The sequence below is a fragment of the Tauraco erythrolophus genome, chromosome 7 (assembly GCF_009769465.1).
Source record: "Tauraco erythrolophus isolate bTauEry1 chromosome 7, bTauEry1.pri, whole genome shotgun sequence".
Taxonomy (NCBI): domain Eukaryota; kingdom Metazoa; phylum Chordata; class Aves; order Musophagiformes; family Musophagidae; genus Tauraco; species Tauraco erythrolophus.
In genome coordinates this window covers 4,800,788-4,824,252 of record NC_141471.1, presented here as the reverse complement: position 1 = coordinate 4,824,252, position 23,465 = coordinate 4,800,788, and the positions used below count along the sequence as shown (strand labels likewise).

The window sequence follows — 23,465 nt, the reverse complement described above, 5'->3', positions numbered from 1 at the left end:
TTTCTCTGACATCTGCAGCAGTGCATTAACTGTTCTCCTTAGGTGGTAGGAGAGGGGCTCTACAGAATTCTGTACCTACTCCAGTTCCTCCTGTGCTGTTGGCTGTTTCTCCTTGCCAGTTCAGAATTGGGCTGTGTCACTGTTGCTCTCCTTCTGTCCATCTCTGGGCAGAAGCCATCCTTTATCTTAAGAAACTGGTCATTATGAAATGTGATCCTGTATTTTTAGGCAGAGAATGCCAAATGAATTCAGTTTCTATGCTTTAAAAGTACTGATCTGGTGCTCTCTGTCTGTCTTTTGACTCTCTTTGTCTCTTGAGCAAAGTTACTCCTTGGCTTATGCTAATTCGTGGGAGCAACGGAGGTACAGTGCTTTTAAAACTAGACCACGTTTATTTGTCTTTATAGATGCTAAAAAAAGAAAAGTTTGAAATTATTTGGCATACGATACATTTTGTTACCGAAAGGCTGTTCAAAATGATAATGTTAGCCACTTTGGAGGATCTGAATTCATTTATTGAACTTCTTGTCTTAACTCTAATCATCAGAATGTCTTTTTGTTGAGGGAAAAGTTTCAAGCCTGTTGACTTTGCTAGTGGAGTTGGTTGCAAAAATCACAGGTTTTTAGATAAAATGGTGAGTCTGCTGTAAAACATTTTCACAGAACCTAGTCAGGCCATTTAGACACCACTGTAACTAAATTTTCTGAGTGCACGAGGCCATATTTGTGAAAGCCTTCATTTTGCAAATAGATATTCTTTGTACAAGTAGCCAAATACACACCTTTGGCACAGCACAAAAATGATGAATTTTCGTGAATTTCAGCCATCAGAATTTGAGTATGAAAACTGCAAACATCAAGTGAGGAACACTTCGTTGAAAGCTTCGTGTACACTGAGAGTTAGATATTTGTAGTCCGAGATAGTTGCTTTAAGCTCTTTTTACAGTCAGGAGAGGGAAAAAGGTCAGAAGAATTACTTTAGAAATTGCTATTCTCCACTGAGTGTAAAGAAAGCTGAGGATAACCAGCTCAGACTTAGTCGTCTGAAAGTTAGGGCAGATGAGTCTACCTCGAGAGTCTAAAATGATGCATTCAGACAATCACGTTCATAATTGAGTGCTTGAATCTCAGTGTGACCATTCCCCTTTGGAAAATGAGCATGTTGGCAGGATACCTTTGTTTCAAAATGGTCTTTACAGACTTTTGACTCATAGCGCTGAATGGAGAGGGTTTGTCCTCCTGCCAGAAACTGGAGCTATTAACTGTTTTCGGTTTGCTTGGGTTGCAGGAGCTGGCCTTACAGCCCAAAGATGACATTGTGGACAGAGTTAAAATGGAAGACACCCTGAAAAGGAGGTTTTTCTACGATCAAGCCTTTTCTATTTATGGAGGTGTGGATTTGAAGAAAATTACATTTTAATCCCTAATGTTCTGGTCTTTCTAGCTGTGTGGAATGCTGTACTCTTGGTGATGTTCTATTAATGCAACATAAAATAATTTTTTTTAAAGTTGGCTTTACACTGCCCTGCTTCAGTCTGTAGGCCTTTCAAAAGTTTCCCACTTCCTAAAGTCTTTGGGTGGGGAGGGAGCTCAAAATTAGTCTTTTTCTTTCTGAATGCAAATGAGTGGACTTTAGGATGCGAGTTCTGACCGTTACATGTAGAAGATGGTTTCTTTGCAGAGGGGTAGGGTGTTTCAGTGTTTAAGGGAGTGATCAGCTTATTTCCTCATAATCATTGATATCTCTCTGAGCTTTTCTTGGCAAGATAATGCTCAAAACTACTGTGAACTTTGGAACCTGTTACCTTACTGAACCTTGTCAGTGAACTTTATTGATCACGTGAACAAATGCGGCTGTTCAACCTCTTCAGATGGCTGATTTGAGGCAGCTCGGGGCAAGGGAGTGTGCTATTTCAGCCAAGATACTAAAATAAATACTCTGGGTTGTTTAATTGGCTTTTTCTTTTTTCGTCTTTGTGCCTAAACTAGTGATTAGGAGGTATGCTGTATTGCTGGCAGTAACATATTGCTTTGGCACATGCATTATCACTTCTTCTGTATTCAGATTCCTCCTTCAGATAGATTGCTCCCACAAAACTTCCCACGAAATGCAGTCCATTGGTGGAGGAAGTGTGGCTTTTAGAGTTGTTGACTGCAGGTATTTATCAGTTTCAGTTTCTGCCACTACCTGTTGCCCCAGTGCACTCTGCAACTGAACTGTGCTGGTTAGTGTAGGGCAGTGTCTGTTTAGACGCTTCCAAGAGTTTACTCTCAGCCTTTATGTTATGGGTCTTTATGTAAAAAGCTCTTTACAGTGAGCCACGTTCCATATTCCGTTTAGCACAGAGAAGGTGATGCTTCATACTCAGAAAATGAGCTCAGACTTCAACCAGCTGATGGAAACAGTGAGAAGGGAGGACATTTCTTCCAAACAGCGCAGGTTCATACAATCTCTTACCGACCACACTTTTTACCTTTTTCTCTTTGCAGGTGTCAGTGGTCTGTATGACTTTGGGCCTGTTGGGTGTGCTTTGAAGAACAACATCATCCAGGCATGGAGACAGCACTTTATTCAGGAAGAGCAAATCCTGGAGATTGATTGTACTATGCTCACGCCAGAGCCAGTTCTGAAGTAAATATGGGTCTTTTTTTCTGCAGCATGCCATTTCTGGTCATAGTTGCTTTTTACAGTCTTCTGTAAAATTACCCACAGGGATCTTGAGATTGGGTCACCCAATTTCATACGTTGTTGTAGTGCAAAATAATTAGATATTAGTGCATAGGTCAGTGTGAGAAGCTGTTCCATAAATCAGGGAGAGCAGAGAGATTCGTGTCTGAGAGTCTAATGTCTTAATGTCTCCTAGCAGTCCCATTAGGTAAGAAATAGCCATTATCCCTTTTTATAAAATATCAAGAAGACAGGAAGAAGGATTAGGTGACTTGTCTAAATCTGAGACAGCTGGGTCATAGTTCAAGACAGTGTCTAGGTTCCCTTCTCCGTGGAGGGATGGCAATATGCAATGTGTTAATTGAGCTCTGAATGCAAATGATGCTTCTGTAGCTCTGAGGATTGAAGCCCTCTTTTTATCCATAGACCAAGTAGAGGGACCATCTTCCGCGGTGAGAGCATAGTTCAGACTCTGGACACTTTCACCTCCAAGTATCTCCGCTAAGACTACCGACAGGTTTGCTAAGTATGTCAGGAGCTTTTGGAATGAGAGCCTGCGCTGAGTCCACTGCGTTACTTTGTATGGGTCATGGCATAACGGGCAGAAACTTCCATGGATCACTGGTGTAAAATAGTGGGAAGCTGTCCTCTGGAACTACTGGTTACCCCTCACAACTACATCTATGTCTTGCTTGGATCACGATGCAGTTCCTAAAGGCACTAAATATCATCTTGGTGAAAAATTTTAAGATTTAGGTGTGTTGATACTTTCTCACAGATCAGATTTTCTGTGCGATGGTGTTGCTTAATGTAAATCTGTAGTCTGAAGAGCGAGACTGCAGTTTTGGGTGCATAGTTTGAAGGACTTCTCTTTGATAATGATCTGTGCACTGGGATCACACAGTGCCTGGGGCTCTCTGGTGACAGCTTTCATGTTCCTTTTTTGTGTCATCTTTTCTAGAACTTCCGGCCATGTAGACAAGTTTGCTGACTTCATGGTGAAAGATGTGAAAAATGGGGAATGTTTTCGTGCTGATCATCTGTTAAAAGGTTTGGTTTTGTTGCAAGGCTGGATGGGCTTGGGAATTTCTTGCAGTGGTACAAACATGGGAGAAGAGTATCTTTCTCAAGGAAGGCCACTTACTGTAGCCACTCTTTCGTACCTGTGTTTGTAGTTCTTTAATCATACCATACCAAAGATCCTGTAAGTTCTCAGTTCCACCCAAATGTTGTGTTAGTGTCTTAAATGAGGTACAGGATCTCCAGTAAAAACACAGTTGAGTCTCTTTTTGTGAAATCCTGTGTTACCAGGCCATAAAAGATTACCGTGTTGTCCAAGCTGAGGACTCCCTATATAACAAGATTCCTGTTCTCTACTGTGTTCTGGTCTTAGTTTTCTTGAGTTTCAGTTGCTTTTTGTTCAGAACTGAGAAATGATTTTATGACAATACAGAGGGACAGAGCATGCTTTCCCTATGCAAAGGTCAATTACATGGCAGCTGCTGACTATCGTTTACCTTGGAACACAGCTGGCTTTTGGGAATGCTAAATAGACTTCAGGCATTTCTTAGGTTTGCAAAGTCCTCATGCTTCTTTCTGATTATTGACTAAAATGTGTTTTTTTTAAAAAAAAAAATCACATGAACGAATCTTAGAAAAATATGAAACATATTTGAGAACTTTTTAATGTACAGCTCCATTGTGAAAGGAAGGATTGTTCTGCTCTAGGTTTAAGTGGGTTGCGCTCCCTAGTTTTCTAGCCTTTTCCTTGGAAGTTAAGTATGTAGAACAATCTATATTAGCATTAAGGCTGTTTTCATAGTATTCAGGTACAATTTTTGGTTTATTAAGAACACCCAAAAGAAGCCTGTCTAACCTTTACCCACTTTGCACACTGAAGAGCATCATAAACAAGAGTGTCCTTGTCTCTTCTGCAGCCCATCACTGGTGAACAGCCACCTGCTGCTACTGCCAATAAAAAGTCAGACTGCTTTTTTGCAAATGAAGGTGGGAAGTCTTGGCATTGCTGTCTGCCTTTATCTCAGAGAGGAAGTTGTGCTTCCAAGTGGAATGCAGTCTAACTCTACCGTACCGAGGCAGTACGTGCCTCTGAGTGCATTTGGATAAAATTAGCCTTGCTGGCTTGAGATCAGACGTTGCTTTTAATTTCCAGCCTGTGTAGAAAGAAAATGAGGAAGGGACTACAAAGCCATTGCTTGAGTTTAGAAGAATGAGTAATGGAAAGAAACTAGATAAGAACCTGTTGTTTTTCCTGTGGCACACTGGTACAGCAAACTGGTGCAGCTCCTCAGCTTTAGATCAGTGTTGCCCTGATGAGATGAGTGGAATTACCCTGGTAGACACTAGCAAGACAACTGTTGGACTACACTTACACTCATGCTGGAGGATCTGCCTGATTTGTCTAGTTTTAGACTGGGGTCAGTGATGGGGTTGCAGTATAAACTCACAACATACTTTTCTTGCTTACAGCTCACCTGCAAAAGCTTATGTCTGACAAGAAGTGCACAGCGGAGAAAAAGGCAGAAATGGAAAATGTTCTAACGCAGGTAGGTGCCTGCATGGGGAGGTGAGTGCTTCAGGGATGTGTGTGTAATGGAGGATGTGCGATGCACCGAGTCCAGAGACAGTGTCCCTTCTGTGTCTCTGAAGATGCTCAGAAGTCTTTACCTCAGAGATACATGTTGGGCTGTACATGCTTCTAAATACTGAAAACTTCCTGGTTAACAAATACTGTAAACTTGCTGGTTAAGTACATCTCCCTCCTTCTGCTATTTTGGAGTGTTTCTGCTGTTTTATTAGTCTCTTGAATGCTGGATTGGTAGGGCTGAAGCCCTGTCCTTGGAGCTGGTCTGCTCTGTTCCACTTCACACCCTGGCACAAAGTGTTATTTCTTCTGAATCCCCCTTTACCTTTGTAAATCCCTCACTGCGGAATTACGATACAAAGGAACAGAGATGGATGAGAAGCCTTGTAAGGGTTTTTCTGAATCGCCTTAGCACTGAATTGGTATGTTTTAAAGTTCTCCTGGCTTTGGAGCACTTCAGATTTGTTCCTCTGCCTCTGGCACCCCACACAGATTTTTCCTGTTTACCGTGAGAATAGTTGATGCTCCAGGCTGACATTCCTGAGCAGCTGTACAGATATTTGCCTTTATTTTTTCATTTATTTTTCTTACTTTGTTTTTAATGTTTGTTCTCATGACCTCTAGGGTAAATGCTTCCAGAGCCATGTGTAGAATGAATGTTTCCTTCCAGAAAGAACAACTTTTTTTTTTTTCAGTGTATTGCATCACTGAGCAGCTGTCATTAGGTTTTCCACACAGCAACACTGAACTTCAACCATGCTAGGGGAATCTCTCTTTTAATAAACTCTTTTTATCTCCTGTCCTGAGTTTTCTCTGATATATGAAGGATCATGGCAATGCTAGAAGCAGCTCATTAGATTTTGAACTTGAGTGTTAAATCATTGCTGTACTGTTCAGTATAGATCCTTCATGGTACTTAAGTCTAGAAACTACATTTAAATGTACATATGCAAAAGGCTTGTGCATAAATGCACAAAACAATGCCAGAAATTGTGGCTCTCGTGTGATTAGGTTGCAGTTAGATCTGTGACTCTACTACTGCTTGATTCCCATCTTCCAGAGGAAGGGAAGGTGGAGTCCTGGAAGGGACCGGCATTATCCCACTTGTGAAAATGTCCAGTCATTACCAAATTGTTTTCAGAGCAAATGGAGAATTTTTCACCCAGAAGCCTTGTGCTGCAGATTTGCTTTATTTAACTAAAATGCAGAAGAGTTCTAAAAGAAAGCATCTAGTGCATAGCTTCAATATTGCGTTTCATGCAGCAGAAGAGAAATGAACGCAGACAAATCCCTGCAGAAATGTTACCTTTCTTTCTCTCATTGCTGTATTTCTTTTTTCCTTCCTAACACACTGCTCCCCATGTTTTAGCTGAAACTGTTCAGAAGAAGCTACTGGTGGGTGGTGATACTGTCCCACTGACTTTTCTTCTGCTTTACACCCACTCTTAGGCTCAGTGCTTGCTTGCATTTCTATCTAGACTTCAGACTTTCTGTGGTATGACTGAGCCGTGGACCTGTATTACTAAAACAGGTTTGCAGATGTGCAGTTTATTATTCTGTCATCAGTTCAAACTTTAGCTTGCTTGAAAATTTAGGTTAAAAGGGAATATTTTGGGCAGGTGATTGAGATGTGGATCGTGCTCAGTAAAAAATGAGGAGTACATAATTCATTCCTGTTATCTTGACTAGTAATTAAAATAATTCTCTTCTGTTTTCATATTAGTTGGACAATTATGGCCAACAAGAACTTGCAGATCTCTTTGTGAACTACAATGTGAAATCTCCTATCACTGGGAATGACCTGTCCCCTCCTGTTTCTTTCAATCTGATGTTCAAGACCTCCATTGGGCCTGGAGGAAACATGCCTGGGTAGGTACTAATCTCATTCTGTTTACACTCTCTCTTGTTCACATTCTGCATCACTTGGAATAAAAATGAAGTCTCAAAAGGATTGAAATATGCAATTTCTTCTTGAGTAGCCTTCCTCTGCCTTTTATGTCCCAGTCTTCTCTGGCAGCTTAGCATTCCTTGAATTCTGTGTGAAAGCTAGGAGAAACACAGAGCTATTGCAGAATCACAAAAATACTTGAAGCAGGCAGACTGTGTGGATCGCAGCAACGCCCTTGCTGGTTGGTGTTTTTTCTGTAAAACCAGTTAACGTTGGGTCCCCAGTTGTCAGTGACTTCATGGCTATAGAGGCCTTCCTCTTGTGTACCTGTTTCAGGATGAAGTTACTTAGCAGGGTGATCCAGTGGTAGCCTCGTTTACTAGGTGTTTGTAGTTGGTGTTTGATAATGTAGAGGCTATTGTCTTGAGTTGGGATCTCCGAAACTAAAACTGAAACCTCCATTCTAGCACATGCTCTGGGACGGAATCAAAGATACATGTCATATGTGTTCTCCAGCGTAGTACACGAAATAGTCTGTGTAGGTGGTATTCTCTGTGGAAGTCTCAAGTCACTGTAGGGGTTGTAGGGGCCTTAGACTGAACCACTTCACAGTCCATGTAACAGCAGAGGCGCAGTCGTGGTTTGCTTGCAAAATCCGTCTTTGTAAGAAGCCTGGTTCAGCTCAGGCCCCCATAGGAAAGGCAAGGAAGATGCATTCCCTGTGACCTTGACATCACTGGCCACTGTATTTCATTCAAACACCTTTTTCCATTCCACGCTTGCATTCAGAAGCAGCCAAGTCATCCACTTCTGAGAGTAACTATGGAGTGTTACTTTTGGGTTCAGTTTATGTATGTATGTTTGTTTGTTTTTCCCCCTCAATTTATTGCTTCCTTGTTTTGTGTGTGGAGTTAAAAGACTCAAGAGAAAAAGTATCATCTTTACATTTTGTAGTAACTGTGCTTTTCTTTTCTCAGTGCTTTCCCCACCCTTTTGTCTTCCTGATTTTTCCTCTCCCTCGTCTTCTTCCAGCTATCTGAGGCCAGAAACTGCACAGGGAATATTCCTCAACTTCAAACGTCTTCTGGAGTTTAACCAAGGCAAACTACCTTTTGCTGCTGCCCAGATTGGAAATTCCTTCCGAAATGAAATCTCACCCCGCTCCGGCCTTATCAGAGTGAGGTACTGCAAATTTCCTCTTTCAACAGAAGGGTACCTGCGGGTGGGTAGCACCTCCCTTTTGTTCCAGTGTTTGTACATGATTGTTTCACATTAGTGCTTTCTTTCATAGTACTCCTAGTAATGAGCCTAGTGAATCTCAGGGTTCACTGGCAAAGAACTTACTGTTTTAACTACAGAATTCTATCTAAGACTGGCTGGCAAGAAGTAGAATCTCAAATAGCTGTTGCATTAGGAACACCTAGATTAAACTCTGTTTTACTGACACAGTTTGGCTTTCATCATAATCTAAATGAATCATATTAAAGGTAGCTGCGTTCTCTACAGCACATGCAGCTTTGCTTGTTTAACTATGTTCATGCAATTTACTTTACAATCTGGAATCAAAATGTGATTGACCTTGCAGCAGTATTTCCGTGTCCCAGTTCTGCAGTCTGCAGTTCTGCAACTTACTACAGAGAGGAAGTTGGGAGATAACCTGACTCAGGATATGTGTTTGTGTCCCAAGGTCAGTCAAGCAGGAAAGCTTAGGGTTATCGAGAATTACTTTCAAAGCTTTCTGTCTCAGGATAAAAGTGATTATTGCATTTCATACATGATAATATCTATAGGCTGAGAGAGTTGGGGCTGTTCAGCCTGGAGAAGAGAAGGCTCTGGGGTGATCTTATAGCAGCCTTCCAGTACCTAAAGGGGGCCTGCAGGAAAGCTGGAGAGGGACTTTTTACAAGAGTGTGTAGTGATAGAACAAGGGGCAATGGCTTTATACTGAAAGAGGACAGATTTAGATTAGATATAAGGAAAAAATTCTTCACTCTGAGGGTGGTGAGGCACTGGAACAGGTTGCCCAGAGAAGTTGTGGCTGCCCCATTCCTGGAAGTGTTCAAGGCCAAGTTGGATGAGGCTTTGGGCAACCTGGTGTAGTAGAGGGTGTCCCTGCCCGTTGCGGGGGGGTTGGAACTAGATGATCTTTGAGGTCCCTTCCAACCCGAACCATTCTGTGATTCTATTCTATGATTCTACGTTTTAGCTGAACTATTCTGAACAGAAGTCTCGTCCGTCTAGTTTGGAACAAGAGCTCCCGTGCACAGTCAGTGTGTTTCCGTCGTACACACAGGCAGTTTGTGTTGTAAACTTGGTAATTGGTTATGGTGGTGCCATAAATGTCACTGAGAGGCGTTGACATCAACAGCACTAAGGGAACTTTGGAATTTTCTCAGTCCTCCTGTTCTTTCTTGTGCATCTGGAAATGAGAACTTTTCTCATTGAAAAGCGTTTTCAGTGAAATATAAATTATACGCTGTGGCACATTTATTGGAGGCTGTGTTATTCTGCTATCATGGCAAATTACATCCTGATGCCCGTGATTTAAGTTAATGATTACCTAGAGCTTTTTAAAGGTTCTTCGTAATAAGCTAATGCGATGTGAAGTGATTTCAAAGAAGAAAGGTAAGAGTCAATGTATGAGTGTAGATGTTTTAAAGACACGTTCTTAAAACAGAACGTGCACCACTGCGGAATGTAGCAGTATCGTTACCTTCAAGAAATTATCACCTGGCTATTTTGAACACCTTTCTTACGAATTAAGACTGCTGAGTTAATCAATGGATTAGTCTTCGTTGATGCTGTAGGAAATGTGTCCTTCTAATACGAGCATCACAACAGTCTGGAAAAACTCCAGAGAACTTTTGGAAGTATTCCAAAGGTGGTATTCTCTGCTCTGAATTACAGTGTTGATGACCGTGATTTAGAGATCTCTAGATGAATTTGTAGAAAATTTTATTAGGAATTTGAAGATGAAAGTAAATCCAGTGTAAGACTGGTTTATGTTTCGGTCTGTACATTGTCTTGGCTCTGTGTTTCCATACTTTTTGAGCTACCGACTTGCTTGTGAGAGGATAAAACATAATAACTTATTAGAGGGGCTATGGCTAATATACAAAATATTTAATACACATGGTTGTGTTTTCGTTAGGGAATTCACCATGGCAGAAATTGAGCACTTTGTGGATCCCAGTGAGAAGAATCACCCCAAGTTTCAGAATGTGGCAGATCTCAACATCCTCCTGTACTCTTCCAAGGCCCAGGTCAGCGGGCAATCCGCCCATGTAATGCGGCTGGGAGATGCTGTCCAACAGGTAACGTTCCTCTTCCAAGTACATGGAAGTTGCTTTTTTGTGTATTGTTCTCAAGCCTAAATTACAAACTGTTGTGTTGGTGCCAGCTGAGGTTTGGTCCCAGATTTAAGAGTTGGTTCTCTTCAGTGAACCAGCGTGACTGATATCCAAGCCTGGCCCTTGCTATCAGTAATGAAAGGCTGCAGGCGATGCTGGGATAGTGGTTAGAGGGTAAGCTCCACACTTGGCTAATGGGAGAGGAACAGTAAGGAATACTAATATCTGCCAAAACCTCAGCAGTGACTGGGAATCTAATACTTAGCTGCTGTCCCCCATCAGTACCTGGCTTATACATTGGGATTTCACTTCTCCATGCATGCAGGTTATGAATCAGTAGGTTTACCAACCCCCTCCACCCCACCCCTCCAAAACCCCAAATAAAACACCAAAACATCCCCCCTCGCCCCCCAGAACCCAAACAAAAAATCCCCCAAACAAATCAAACAAAAAAAAGAACACCACCCCCGTGTTGTGTTGCAACTGTGAGCTGTAGGGTATAGCTGTTGTGGGATCCTGAGCCATAACTGCTATTCCTGTGCGCTGTTGTAGTACCAGTGGCTGCACTGTTGGATACAGCAGGGTATTTTCAAGTAGGTGATCTTCAGAGGCAGACAGTGCTGAGTCCTTGAGTAATAATAACTTACTGTTTTGTTCAGATGGAGATACTGCCAGTGGCACTAGGTGAATTTGAAAAGGTGTAATAGTTTCAGGGGAGACATAGTACTTTATCACTGGCAGCTGCAAAAAGTTCTGTCTGTAACGTGTCAGGTTGTCTGCAGAAATACAACAAATCATTACTTTACTTCCTGAGGAATTAATGTCCGTGGTTTATTTTTTTTCTTCCTGCTTTTTCCCTTTCCAGGGTGTGATCAATAACTCCGTTCTCGGTTACTTCATTGGCAGAATCTACCTCTTCCTTACAAAGGTCGGTGTATCCCCAGAGAAGCTGCGCTTCCGACAGCATATGGAGAATGAGATGGCTCATTATGCCTGTGACTGCTGGGATGCAGAGTCCAAAACATCATATGTAAGTGGCGAAGTGAAACAGCAAGTGGCACTCCCTGTCAGATCCGTTGACAGTGCGTTTTATTTCTTAGTTTTTAAAACTAGGGCTATAAGTCTGAAGTCTCCGATCAGCCCCACGTTGGTGTGAGCACACTTACTGCACTGGAAGTATTCTGAATCCAGGACCAAGGGTCAGCTCCCTGCTGTGGGCTCACACATAGTTTATGAATTGTTCATGCTTGTTTGTAGGTCCGTGTTTCAGACCTCTTTGGTGGAGCCTGAGATTGCCTGTGGACATTGTGCTGAGCAAATTTCATCTGGAATTAAAGGAAAGGTCCCAGTGCTTTCCAAAGTCTATAACCCCTGTAGCAGCAGTGGGGAAGGATTTGTTTTGCTGGAGGCATTGTTCCAGGGCAGTTTCCTTCCCGCTAGAATGCTTACTCTTCCTTTCCCGCTTCCAAGCTGTGAGAAATGAGAGTTCACTCCTGCCAGTTTAGACAGCTGGTGCTGAGAGAAAAGATTCCCAAGGATTTTTTACCTTCCTGCTGAGTCACTAAAAGCTTTTCAGTTCAGGCCTTGTTTGGGTGCTTCATTTTTATCTTACATTACTGGCTGGATTTTTAAAACTCTTTTTTCTTTCAGGTAAAACCAGCTGTAAGTAGGTAGGGGAAAAGCTCGTAGACGCATTTTAGATTCTCTTGGAGAGCTTTCAGCCTCTTCAGTAAGACTCAGCCAAGTATATAAGTTGGAATGATAGTTTCAAAAGAAATATATTAGAAGGCATAGTAAATAGATCGATTACGAAGTCATTCCCGGTTTTAAGGGTATAGAATCTACTTTTTAGGTGGCATCTGAGTTGAAAAAAAAAAAAAGGAACAGTTATTTTGTTATTTTTCCCTGTGTGTAGTGAAGCACATGTTCTTCTGCCTGGTTAGCCTTACCAAGGAGTCTAGGGCATGTGCAGATTCCTGGAAATGTCTAGACACCTCTGTGTGGTCCAGTTCCAATAAAGGATGGAAAGTTTGAAGGGATTTTGTTGAGGTCTATGGGGTTAGTCTGTGACATTGCAATGACCCTTATATGAGGAGACCCTATCCATCATCCTGGCCAGTTTGATAGCCACACTGGTAGCATGCTCAGCCTAAAGGTCTCCACACAAGGAATGGGGTCAAGGCTTCAGATGGTTCAGACAGCCTTATTTATGGGCAGGGAGAGACTCCTGCACCTAGGGCTGAGGAGGTTGTGTGTGGTTGGTGGTTTTATTCATGTGGGGTTTTTTGGTGGGTTTTTTTCCTTCTTTTTTGTTTTGTTTTGGGTGTTTTTTTTTTTGGGGGGGGGTTTGGGGGGGATGAGAGTGCTTTTTGTTTTTTTCTATCTTTTTTCTTTTCTTTTAAGGAGCTGAAACAGGCTTATCACTAGTGATATGTCATTACAGCTAGTTAGAGCAATAGCAGCCAGTAAAATTCCACCATACTTAAGGTGAGAAAAAAATTCCTGCCACTCAGATGAGTGATTTGTCTTCATGTAGAAAAGACCTGTAGAAATGATTGAAGAAATGACTTCCTCCGAATGTAGATAGCTGACTTCCATAAGTTCACAGCCTCTCTTCCCAGCTAGTCCAAACAAGGCTGGACATGTGTGGGTCACACCATGTAAATAAGATTGATAAACTTTGCAAGCCTTGTCTTGGATCAGGACAACACTCACAGAGCAGCATGTCCAACAGTCTAACCCAGAGATGAAGGCAGCAATCCAAAGGGTGTGACAAAACCACCTTGTGAGCTAGACTTACGGTTTGGTTTGTCACTTAACTGTGACCAAAAATGTTTACACCAACTTGCAGCGCTCAGTAGTAAGAAGTTAACTGCACTGTATGGTTTGAAAACTTTTCTATAAAGTTATTACATAAAACTTCAGAGAAGTAGCTATATTACCCTGGTGGTTTGTGTAAAAATTCCCCAGCATGTTCTGGAACATAATGGTTTTTCCAGCACAGGGATTTCTTCTGTTCACATTCCTTTCCTGACACCCTGCTATATCACTGCAGACTGGAAAACCACACAACATCTGGCTGCCTGTATATCCATGCTGATGTGACAGAGTGAATGGAAAGCAGCCGATGTGCCTTTTCTTACAGGGGATTGTCTTTTAGAAAATCCAGGTGGTGGTTGTATTTGCTGCAAGTGTTGGAAGGCTTAATCAGTTCTCTGTGTGTGAATGGTGTTTAGAGATTCCTCCTTGCTGTACATGCTGAAATGTTGAAGAAATGCTTCCTTGCATATGATCTGTGTCTCAGTAGCTTGTAAGCCAGGCTTTTGGCCGTTCTAATGCGGCTGGTTGCCTGCTGTCTGTTCCATACTTGTGGAGCAGTTGTGGAGCCCTGAAGGCATGGTGTCTTTGTGTGCCTGTAGCATGTGAGCGATGGGGCTGTGTGCTCTGGCCCCAACCCCAAGCTGTTGGCACAGTGCTGTGTTCTGCCAAACCATGTGGAAAACCTGGCCCTGAACACAGGCACTGGTTAGATAACTGATCGTTTCCTCTGGAAACAAATGGAATCATCCAAATGAAGGAGCAACTAGTGGGTGAGGGATGCTTATTGTAACAGAGCTAATTATGTAGAAAAAACAGTTATGGGAGCAGGGAGGGCTTAAGGGCGAATAAACATATTTGATGGTTAATTGGACAAAAAAGTCAGTTGATGAAAGCTTCCACTTTTGTTTTTTCAGGGTTGGATTGAGATTGTTGGCTGTGCTGATCGTTCCTGCTATGACCTCTCCTGCCATGCCCGCGCCACCAAAGTTCCTCTTATAGCTGAGAAGCCTCTCAAAGAACCTATATCCTTTCAGAATAAACCAGATTCTCTTGAAATGAAAAGTGGTTTGACAGGGAGATGTCCTGGAGAGCTGTGCAGCTCTGTTTTAAGTTACATCTGTAAACTTAACAGGGAAACCTGGAGCTACAGACCAGCGTGACTTTGGGAAGTAACCTGGAAAGAATTGAGCATATGAGTGACTTTACTCAGGTGGGCAAAGGAGATTTACTCTTGTGGTTGTTTTTTTCCTAGCTTAATGCTGGGCTCTGTTTTGACTGTCGAAGCATGGTTTAAATAAGATTGTGGGGTTGCTGTCCCAGGTTACTCCATGACATTCCATGGTTCTGCTGCCAGCTGTACTTGTAAAGAAAAAAAAGTTGCGTTCTTTCAAAATTTGTGACCTTCTGCCCTTCGGTATATTTTGTTGCTCCTTTCCTTTCTTGGAGGGAAGTTCCTTAATCCAGTAGTGAAGGAGATTTCTTTGTGTTGTGTAGCAATCAGCTTTGACACAGCAGAAGAACCAGGCTGTTTTCTCTCATCTCAGACTCCTTAACTGCCTTGTACAGAACAGTCAACGTTGTTCAGTTTGAGGCAAATAAGGGAGCCATTGGCAAAGCTTATAAGAAGGATGCAAAGGTGGTGATGGAATACCTTTCTGTGTGTGATGAGTGTTACATCACCGAGATGGAGCAGCTGCTCAATGAGAAAGGGTGAGCTGGCTGTGTGTGCGGGGTACCCTTCTCTGACACTTCTCTTTAGAATTCCCAAAGTGCTGCTTGATTAGTTTGAACCACCTGAAACCAGCTTCCTTGTAGGCTGAGTGGATCATCTGAAATGTTTGAGTGCTGTCCCTTCCACCAAGTCATTCCCAGTCATCCATCAGCATACCTCTTCACATACACTCTTAACTGTGTAACCGTGGTATTCAAATATTTCTTTGTTTGTGTGGGAATGAGCTTCTGGCTTTAGTAGAATCATCCCATAAAGAGACACCTCCGTGAAATGGGAAGCATTTAGCAGCTTCCCTACTCTGGTTTGAGAGTCGACCAGGACTGGCAGATGGTTTTGAACTTAACTTTAAAATTAATCAAATAGTTCTGAGTGGTGGAACAAAATAATTAGTCAAATGAGAACCAGAACTTGTGTGAGTGTCCTCCAGTGTTTAGTAATGTCCTTTAGGACTTGTTACAGCCTTTGGCTATTGGGACACCGATTTGTATATTTTTCCTCAACCTGTCTGCTTGTATTCCTAACACATGCAGGAATTGAAAATGTAGGAGATCTTTACAGTTGTCAAATTTGGGTGAAGCAGACCAACAGCTGTACATGTTATGAGAAGGTTAATTGTGCAATAATAAAAAATAAACTTTGTTTCCTGCTTAAAATGTTTCAAGGTGTAGGATCAATGAATACATTCTAGAATTGTAACATTTACTTTTTTTTGCTTTTCTTTTGGCTGAGCTAAGATTAATTTCTTTTACATTTCTATGAATGTGACAGTGTAGAAAAAACAGTAACACTCAAGATGGGGAGAGAAACTATTGGAGGATATGTGTAGACACATCAAAACCAGAAGAAAGTGAACTTAGTTCACCCAGAATGCCACTGAAATGATTCAATAGTTGGATTATAAGGAGTATCCTGGGTTTGAATTGATAGTGGACTGCAAATCATGCCTGCTGTTTAAATTCAGCATTCGATCATAGCTGCATTCACACCGAAGCCTTTGTAAACTTCAGCCCATTTGGTATTGGGTCGAAACGCAGGTGATCAGCACACACTTTTCTTAAGCATGTTTTTTTTTGTATTACACTGCTCTGAATGCTTCAGCAAGAGGGGTACCCCTGCTGAGTACGTGTTGGCAGTGTCAGTGTGTGAGACCAGCCTCTCATATGACCTTGTTTGTATAAATCCATGATGCGAAGCCTTCAGGTTCACAGCAGCCATTTTCTGTTAGAACACAAAATAATAAAAACATTTTCTTCCTGTGAGTGGGATAGGTCAGTACAGACTAAAATCTCCTCAGCGAGGAGTGTGTGCTGGCTGCAAGTTAGCAAGGAGCAGGAGAAGGTAGTTAGAAGACCATAATATCAAAAGCTTTAGAAATCAGTAATAAAATAACGGTGCTGTGTCCTCCCCATTGTTTGGTGTCTGTGAAAATGGACGGTGCCTTCTGACACAGCTCAGTTTTCGTGAGAAGTCCATGCACTCAGCAAGACATACAGTCTCCAGCAAGTGCCTGTTTTGTCTGCCTCTCTTCTTTTACTTGTGGTGTATCTGCTTCATCCTGAGATTCTTTCATTTCCCGGTTGAGTTTGCTTCAGGCTGTTAACCACAACCGAGTTCACTGTGGTTATGAAAATGGTTGCTTTTAATGTAGATATGGTCATTTTACTGTTAACCAAAATTTCTTTTAAAGACTATGCCACATGTTTCTTTGATCTCTGGGATGTGTCCTGACTTCTATTGTCTCACTCTGAAAGTCAACCAACTAACAGAATTGAGGAAATAGAACTTGTTTATTTATTGCTGTAGCTTTTAAGTGACTTTTTTTTCCTTTACAGGGAATTCACTGTTGAAACTGAAGGGAAAACTTTTAAATTAACAAAGGACATGGTTACTGTGAAGAGATTTCAGAAAACATTACATGGTAAATTTGTTATTTGATCATCAAAAATAAGAGGCAGATCAGGATACACTTTGAATGTGACCTTTATTAGTTTTGTTGACCTGTTAGTATTGTACAGTGGCACAGGAAAGACGCCAAATGTTATTTCCTTGAAATTCAACAATTTAAGAGAGTTGGAAAGCTTTCACACAGAGTGGGATTTCAGTGACCGTGGATGCAGGTCTGTCTGCCTCCTTCTCTGATGGAGGAGCTGGGGAACGTGCACCAGCTTTGAGAGCTTTCATCTTCAAGTCCGTTGCAGAGCAGCAGATGGGTTGTGGCAATCTGTTGGTAGGGCTATGGGGCAGATCTCTCTGCTCAGAGCTCTTGTTGTCACTTCACTGCCTGGAGTCAAGTCTTTCGGCATCTGCCAACTCACCAGGCTGCCATCCTTACCAGGCTTTTTAAACTGACAAGTCCAGTCAGTTCTCTGGTAATGGATCACATCAGCTTTGGTCAGTAGCTGCATCTCCACAGAGCTTTTGTCCTGATGTGGGAAATGGGCCTAGAAAGTAACTTTCCAAAATGGATGGATTTAGTTTCTCAAAGAAGTCTTGTCTTTCCAGCCAGCTGTGTAAGCGCCTCACCCAAGGTAATTTGGAAAGTCTTTCACAGAGCTGGAGACTGAGGTAGATTTTTCCCCACTTCATACTGTCGCTAGAGGATCATCCTGCCCTAGGTTGGGGACATGATAAATGCTCCTAGGAAGGAGTAGAGCAACCTGTGACGTGCAGAATATATTTGTTCTTGCAGCTGCTGAGCTGTTGAGATGTCCAGGTGTCTTTCAGCCAGCACGTGCTGCTGCTGCACCAGGCTTTGCTTCATCACAACTTTGCAGAAGGGATCAGAGTTGTAACTGTTAGTGACTGTAGTGTTCGCTGGGGGCCAGCAAGTAGCACCCCAGTTGCTGATTTTCCTTTAAATTTGTACATTTGACAGTTTGGCTGCTGTCTGCAAGCAGGAGGCAAAGCTTACGGTTTCCCTTGTCTTGTTATGGTTTCCCTTGTCTTGTTATGGTTTCCCTTGTCTTGTCTTGAAGACTGGTTGGTCAATGCACAAATAAAACAAGACCATCCTTTTGGAAGGTAAAGTCTCACCCCGAGTTAGGTGCTTAATTGAGGAGGATTGGCTCTCTAGGCACGTAGAGTGGGAGGCAAGTCAGGGTGCAGTGCTGGCCAGCTGGATTCTACCCTTGATTTTCAAAAGCAGCTGATACCTATAACTGTTGTTTCTTCTCCAGTAGCTGTCTGAGCTTTTTCTAGAAAGCTGCACTGTCAGAACAGGACAGCTGTCTCTTGAGCTCCTTTCATACACAGAGGGGAGGAGGAAGAAAAAGGCTCTTTGACAGACACATGGCAAGAACTGGAGAGAATGATGGGTACATAATAGCGTAGCACATCACATCTTCTGAGAATTTTGGCAAACCCTAAATGGTTGATCCTCATTCTTTCCCACTGTTGTGGTACATTGCAGGGGGATGGACAATAGGGAGGGTAGCAGCATTGAAGGAGGCAGCTGAACAACTCAAGAATACGGAGGGAGTCTTTGCTGGAATTTGAGTTGGATCTGAAGCTCCAGGCTTCTCTGCTCGGACTGCTGGATCCTGAGGTTGTGTCTGTGCATTAAACCGAAGTGGGCCAGGGATTGAGCGTTACCCTGCCATCGTCCAGGCTGCTTAATTGTTAGCGTATTCCCTTGCACAATTGTGGTCTGTGCCAAGTAGCGCTCTCCCAGACAGTGCCTGGATGTAGTTTGTGGCTTGGTGAGGAGCAGGGACTGTTCCCAGCGCACAGTTTGGGTGAGGCTTTGCTGTTGTGAAGTGGAAGAGGCTTTATCTGCCTGGACACAAGTTGTGCTGTGCTCTTTGATCTCAGGGCCAGAGAAAGGGCTCTGACTCATTATTCAGAATCACAGATTCTGTGATGAGATAGGTAGATTGGTATTTATGGTCTAAGTACGTTCTGTACGTGGACTAAATCCAAATCTCTGCTTCCGCTATTTGTATTTAGAGCAGAAGTGTTTAACCCTTTATTTCCATGTGCTCAGCTACATGTAATCAGAACTTGTGAGTAGAAAAGCAGCTTCAGTAAAAGCATCTTTTTTTGTGTATAAATTCTTTTTGAACAATGACGTTGGTTCTTTTGTGTTCCAGTGGAAGAAATCGTCCCAAATGTAATTGAACCGTCATTTGGTATCGGGAGGATCATGTACACAGTGTTCGAACACACGTTCCAGATCCGGGAAGGAGATGAGCAGAGAACGGTGAGCTTTCCTGTGGCTGGGCCTCAGCTCAAAACCAGCTGCGAGCTTCTGCCTTTCCTTAACGTCCAGGGGAAGGACTAAAACAAGGCTGCACAATACACTGCAGAGATGGGAAAACCCAGGCGGGCTGTGGAATTGCTGTTTTTGCCAGCGGACGTGTTGCTGCTTCATGTGCACTGAGAGCATTCTGGGGCTGTGTGTGCATGAGGCTCTCACTGTATTACTGGCAAGGGGGTGAGAAATTCCTCCTTCTGGATTCGCACTTGGCAGTGTCCCATTGCTCAGAGAAAGACATCTCTTCAGTCTTTTATTTCCTCTCTCTCTGCTGATTTTCCTGGAATCATAGTTCTGTGCAGCAAGATGGACAATAGACTAACTGTTTCCTCAGTCCCCCATGACATTAAATCTTCTCTGATTCTGAGCACCCCTAAAATCTTGGCCTGAAACTTTGCTGTAGCAGGGGCCAGAAGGAAGTGTGTGTACATACGGAGCACTAGCCTGTTCCAGCTGGTGCCCAAACCGTGATGCTTTGGACCATTGCTTGTGGCCCACGGGAAGCTGGCTGTAAACTTGATGTGGGTTCCTGTTCATTGTTTCTGGCTGCTAGACTGTGTTTATAGAAAAGAAAAATTAACAGTGCTCCTTAGTGTCTCTGGTTGCCACACGATGTGATACAGTTATGAGGAGAGGGTGAAACGGGATTCGGGAGCCCAGAGTTCGGACACAGTTGACTTTCAATCACGAACGGCTCATGAAGTCTAAAATATTTAACTTACCTTCCTTCTAGTACCCATTTACTTTCCACGTAGCCTGGGCTGCTCTGTATTGTGGTACATCTCAATTGCATTACTTCGTACCCTTACAGGCCTTGCTGATTGCCAGGAAACATTTTTTTTTCCCTTGTTTTGCCATGTTTTTATTTTCTGAGAGTGTCTGTGGAGGTTTCTGAAAACCTTTAAGCTGCATATGCTCCGTGTGTGGAATCTCTGTGGGTACCAAACAGAGAGTTTGGTTTAGACTGTGCATAAGACTAATCTCCTCGAAAGACCCCTCTACCCTTCATTTTTCTGTAATTCAAATGAGTTTCACTTTCTTTAAGGAGGGCCTTGGTAGACTTCTTTTGGTGGGAGGTAACGTTTAGCTGTCGGGAGGGAAGGGGTAGTGGAGAACAGCTGGAGAAAATCAGTCTTGCTTCAGTGGTGTGAGGTGTTACTGCTGGAGCCCTCGGTGCTAATGTCTTACAGAAGGCCGGCCTCTCCCCTGGAACAGTCACCCTGCCTCCAGCCCCAGTCAGAGCTTATCCTCACCTCCTAATCTGGCCTAACCATTAAACCTGTATTTACTTGTGCTTTTTCTTTTTCCCTTAGTTCTTCAGCTTCCCAGCTGTAGTAGCACCGTTCAAGTGCTCCGTTCTTCCTCTAAGCCAGAATCAGGAATTTATGCCTTTCGTCAAGGAATTATGTAAGTGTATTAAGCACTGTGGCTCCAGTGGGGACGTGCACTGGGAAGAGAGGTTGCTGCCTCGGTTCTGTAGGGTGAAAATAGCGTTGGGATCACGTGGCTGTCACATGTGCAGAGGGAGAGACATGGAACTAAGACAGCTGATTTGGTTGGTATCAGCCAGCTTTGGGTATCTATCAAACTCTTCAGTCTAGCCTCAAAAAACCCAGCTCTCTACCCTTCCCTGTGTTGGTTTGCACTGTAAAAGAAGCTTCTTTTTTTCCTTCTGTGTCAAAAAGAAATCTTTCCCACTGCTTAGGAGAAGTCGTGAGGAGCAGTGAGTTTTTGGTTTTGCTTTTATTTTAATTTTTTTTTTTTAAGTAAAGTTCTTTTTTTTTTTTTTTCCACTCTTGTTGGCCAGCTCATTTGTCGAATCGGTCCCAGATCTGCTGGGCCTCCAAGCATTCTGTCAAAATGCTCACTGGTACCATCCAAAAGTGAATAGATAAAGGATAGGAACACAGGCTGCATGTCAGACAGTGCCTTTTGCTGTCGACATCAGTTCTGCTCAGGACCTCACCTCCCCGTGCTGAACATGCCCTGCACACATGTAAGCCTGGTGTGTTTCTGAGCTAAAGCAGAGTTGTGGGACTGTAATGACAGGTTGAAGAAGTCGGTGGCTTTGCTCTTTGGGCGAGAGTCAAGTGATGGAATGTGAAGAGCTGTGAGAGTAGCTGTGTACCTGTGGAGTGGGTTTGAGCTTGTAGTCTTGGCAGGGAATAGAACCCTGGATCTTCTGTCAAAATAAAAATGAAAGTCTGATGCTGCTTGAAACGAGGATGCGTGGTGCTTCACTTCAGGTAGTGCTGTGAGGGTGTGGGAGGCCACTGCTAGGATCATGTTGTAACAAGTCCACATAATTCCCTCATCTCTGCTTCTTGCAGCTGAAGCACTCACCAGGAACGGCATCTCCCACAAGGTGGATGATTCCTCTGGATCCATTGGCCGGCGCTATGCCAGGACTGATGAGATTGGCGTGGCCTTCGGAATCACGATCGACTTTGACACCGTTAACCGGACACCTCACACGGCCACCCTGCGGGACCGCGACTCGATGCGCCAGATCCGAGCCGAGGTAAAGGGCAGGCAGACGGGTCGGGCTCTGTTGTGAGGGGCTGGGGGAGAGCATGAGCTGCTCTTTCTGATCCAACAATGATTGGTCTAGACAGGAGCTGCCTCCAGCTCTTGTAGGCAATTTAGCTATTCTGAGAAATCCCCAGGGAAGAGATAACTGGTCAAACAGAAGATGCCAGCCCTGCTGCTAAAGTGAGGAGAGGCTGTTGTTTTCCTGGGATGCAGAGGTGTTGATCTTCCTTCAGAGCCATGCCTTGTGCTGATCGCACTGCTCTTCAGAGTGCCTCTTTCTGAGTGAAGGCTGCTGAGTAAACGCGTTTGCTGGGTTGTGACTGGCTTTCAAAGGCAGGGCTCCTCTGAATCCACAGGCACCAAAAGGCAGATCATCTTTGCCTGCTACAGGCTGGTTGGCAGAGCACAGCACAGACATAACTCTTCAAAGCTTGCTTCTTGCTGATGTTGCCTGTGCAGCACCAGTGAAGCTGGTGAACCACTGCCCAAAAGCCAACTTGCCCTAAGCACGATCTGCCAGAACAACCTTAATACAGAGGCTGGAATAGCAAACCCCTCCCCATGGTGGTCTCGTTGACCTGTGAGCAAAACCTACTCAGAGCCGTGGACATGCAGTCCCAACACCTCTGTTGAGCCCTTCTCTCCCTGGCCCGCACCAGGAGCACAGTTTGGCTCCTGTAGCAGAAGGATTTAGTGCTGATCTGCGAGGCGTGAGTTGTTCTAGCTCTGCTCTCTACAAAAGCACCTGTCCTGCTTGGGGCTGCTGAGCTGGTGTGGGTTTGGTTGAGCATAACAGGCAGTGCCAGCTCCTCAGGGCACCCATCTGTCTAGATGCCCTTCTAGTTAATGGTTTTTCTCCCCAAAAATGATCTTGCAGGAAGATAGCTTGCACCTGTTCTGTTGCTGATATAAAAATTACCCGTGTTCCCCAAGTATCCAGCAGAGTGACTTGATTCTGATGTTCTCTGTTTCACATGTCTTTGTGACTTTACCTGCAGATCTCTGAACTTCCTGCCATCATTCGTGACCTGGCGAACGGTTATCTAACTTGGGCTGACGTTGAGGCAAAGTATCCACAATTTGAGGGACAAGAGACTGGCAAAAAGGACACAATAGAGGAATAAAGAAAAGGGCCTGAAGTAAAATCCTGTCAAATGTCCACTTTTTACTGTTCATGTTAATAGGAAATAAACTTATCGTGTATTATTCAAAGCTGCATTGTTTGTGCACACAGGGACTATTTTTTTTCCTCAATTGCTGCCTGAATTTAACTTTAAAAACTGAAATAATTGCAGTTCAAGTTAAAGGTGTTATGAATAAAAACGCCATTATATATGCCTGCTTCTCTGTGTTTGTGCAGCCTTGTACTTTCTTCAGAAATGGTTTTTTGTTGTTTTTTTTTTTTTTTTTTTCTTCACCTCCCTCCCACCCCCCTGATTATGGCTGTGTGTCTTACAGGTTTATTTTGGCCCCTCGAGAAGTTAGGGACCAATACACCCTTTCATCTTGGTTCAGATCACTTCGGATTCTTGTGCAAGACGATACTAGTTGCTTGTCCTCGTGTTCATGAAGGGACAATCAAGCTGTCGGTCTTCTTTCCACCGTTGCGCGGTACTTC

At 43.3% G+C, this 23,465-nt stretch overlaps 1 protein-coding gene across 1 annotated transcript in view; it reads left to right on the top strand.

Moving 5' to 3' along the window:
* GARS1 (glycyl-tRNA synthetase 1) overlaps positions 1–23,101 on the top strand; it is a 29,420-nt gene extending 6,319 nt beyond the window's left edge. The window contains exons 3-17 of the mRNA XM_086614465.1: positions 1,289–1,391; positions 2,491–2,632; positions 3,630–3,718; positions 5,159–5,235; positions 6,997–7,142; positions 8,194–8,343; positions 10,313–10,475; positions 11,377–11,541; positions 14,246–14,353; positions 14,896–15,041; positions 16,896–16,981; positions 19,152–19,261; positions 20,629–20,722; positions 21,646–21,836; positions 22,846–23,101. Coding sequence (XP_086470591.1) covers positions 1,289–1,391; positions 2,491–2,632; positions 3,630–3,718; positions 5,159–5,235; positions 6,997–7,142; positions 8,194–8,343; positions 10,313–10,475; positions 11,377–11,541; positions 14,246–14,353; positions 14,896–15,041; positions 16,896–16,981; positions 19,152–19,261; positions 20,629–20,722; positions 21,646–21,836; positions 22,846–22,971 — 1,896 coding nt within the window. The 3' untranslated portion in view covers positions 22,972–23,101. The remainder of the gene's footprint in view (positions 1–1,288; positions 1,392–2,490; positions 2,633–3,629; positions 3,719–5,158; positions 5,236–6,996; positions 7,143–8,193; positions 8,344–10,312; positions 10,476–11,376; positions 11,542–14,245; positions 14,354–14,895; positions 15,042–16,895; positions 16,982–19,151; positions 19,262–20,628; positions 20,723–21,645; positions 21,837–22,845) is intronic.
* The last annotated feature ends 364 nt before the right edge of the window (positions 23,102–23,465 follow it).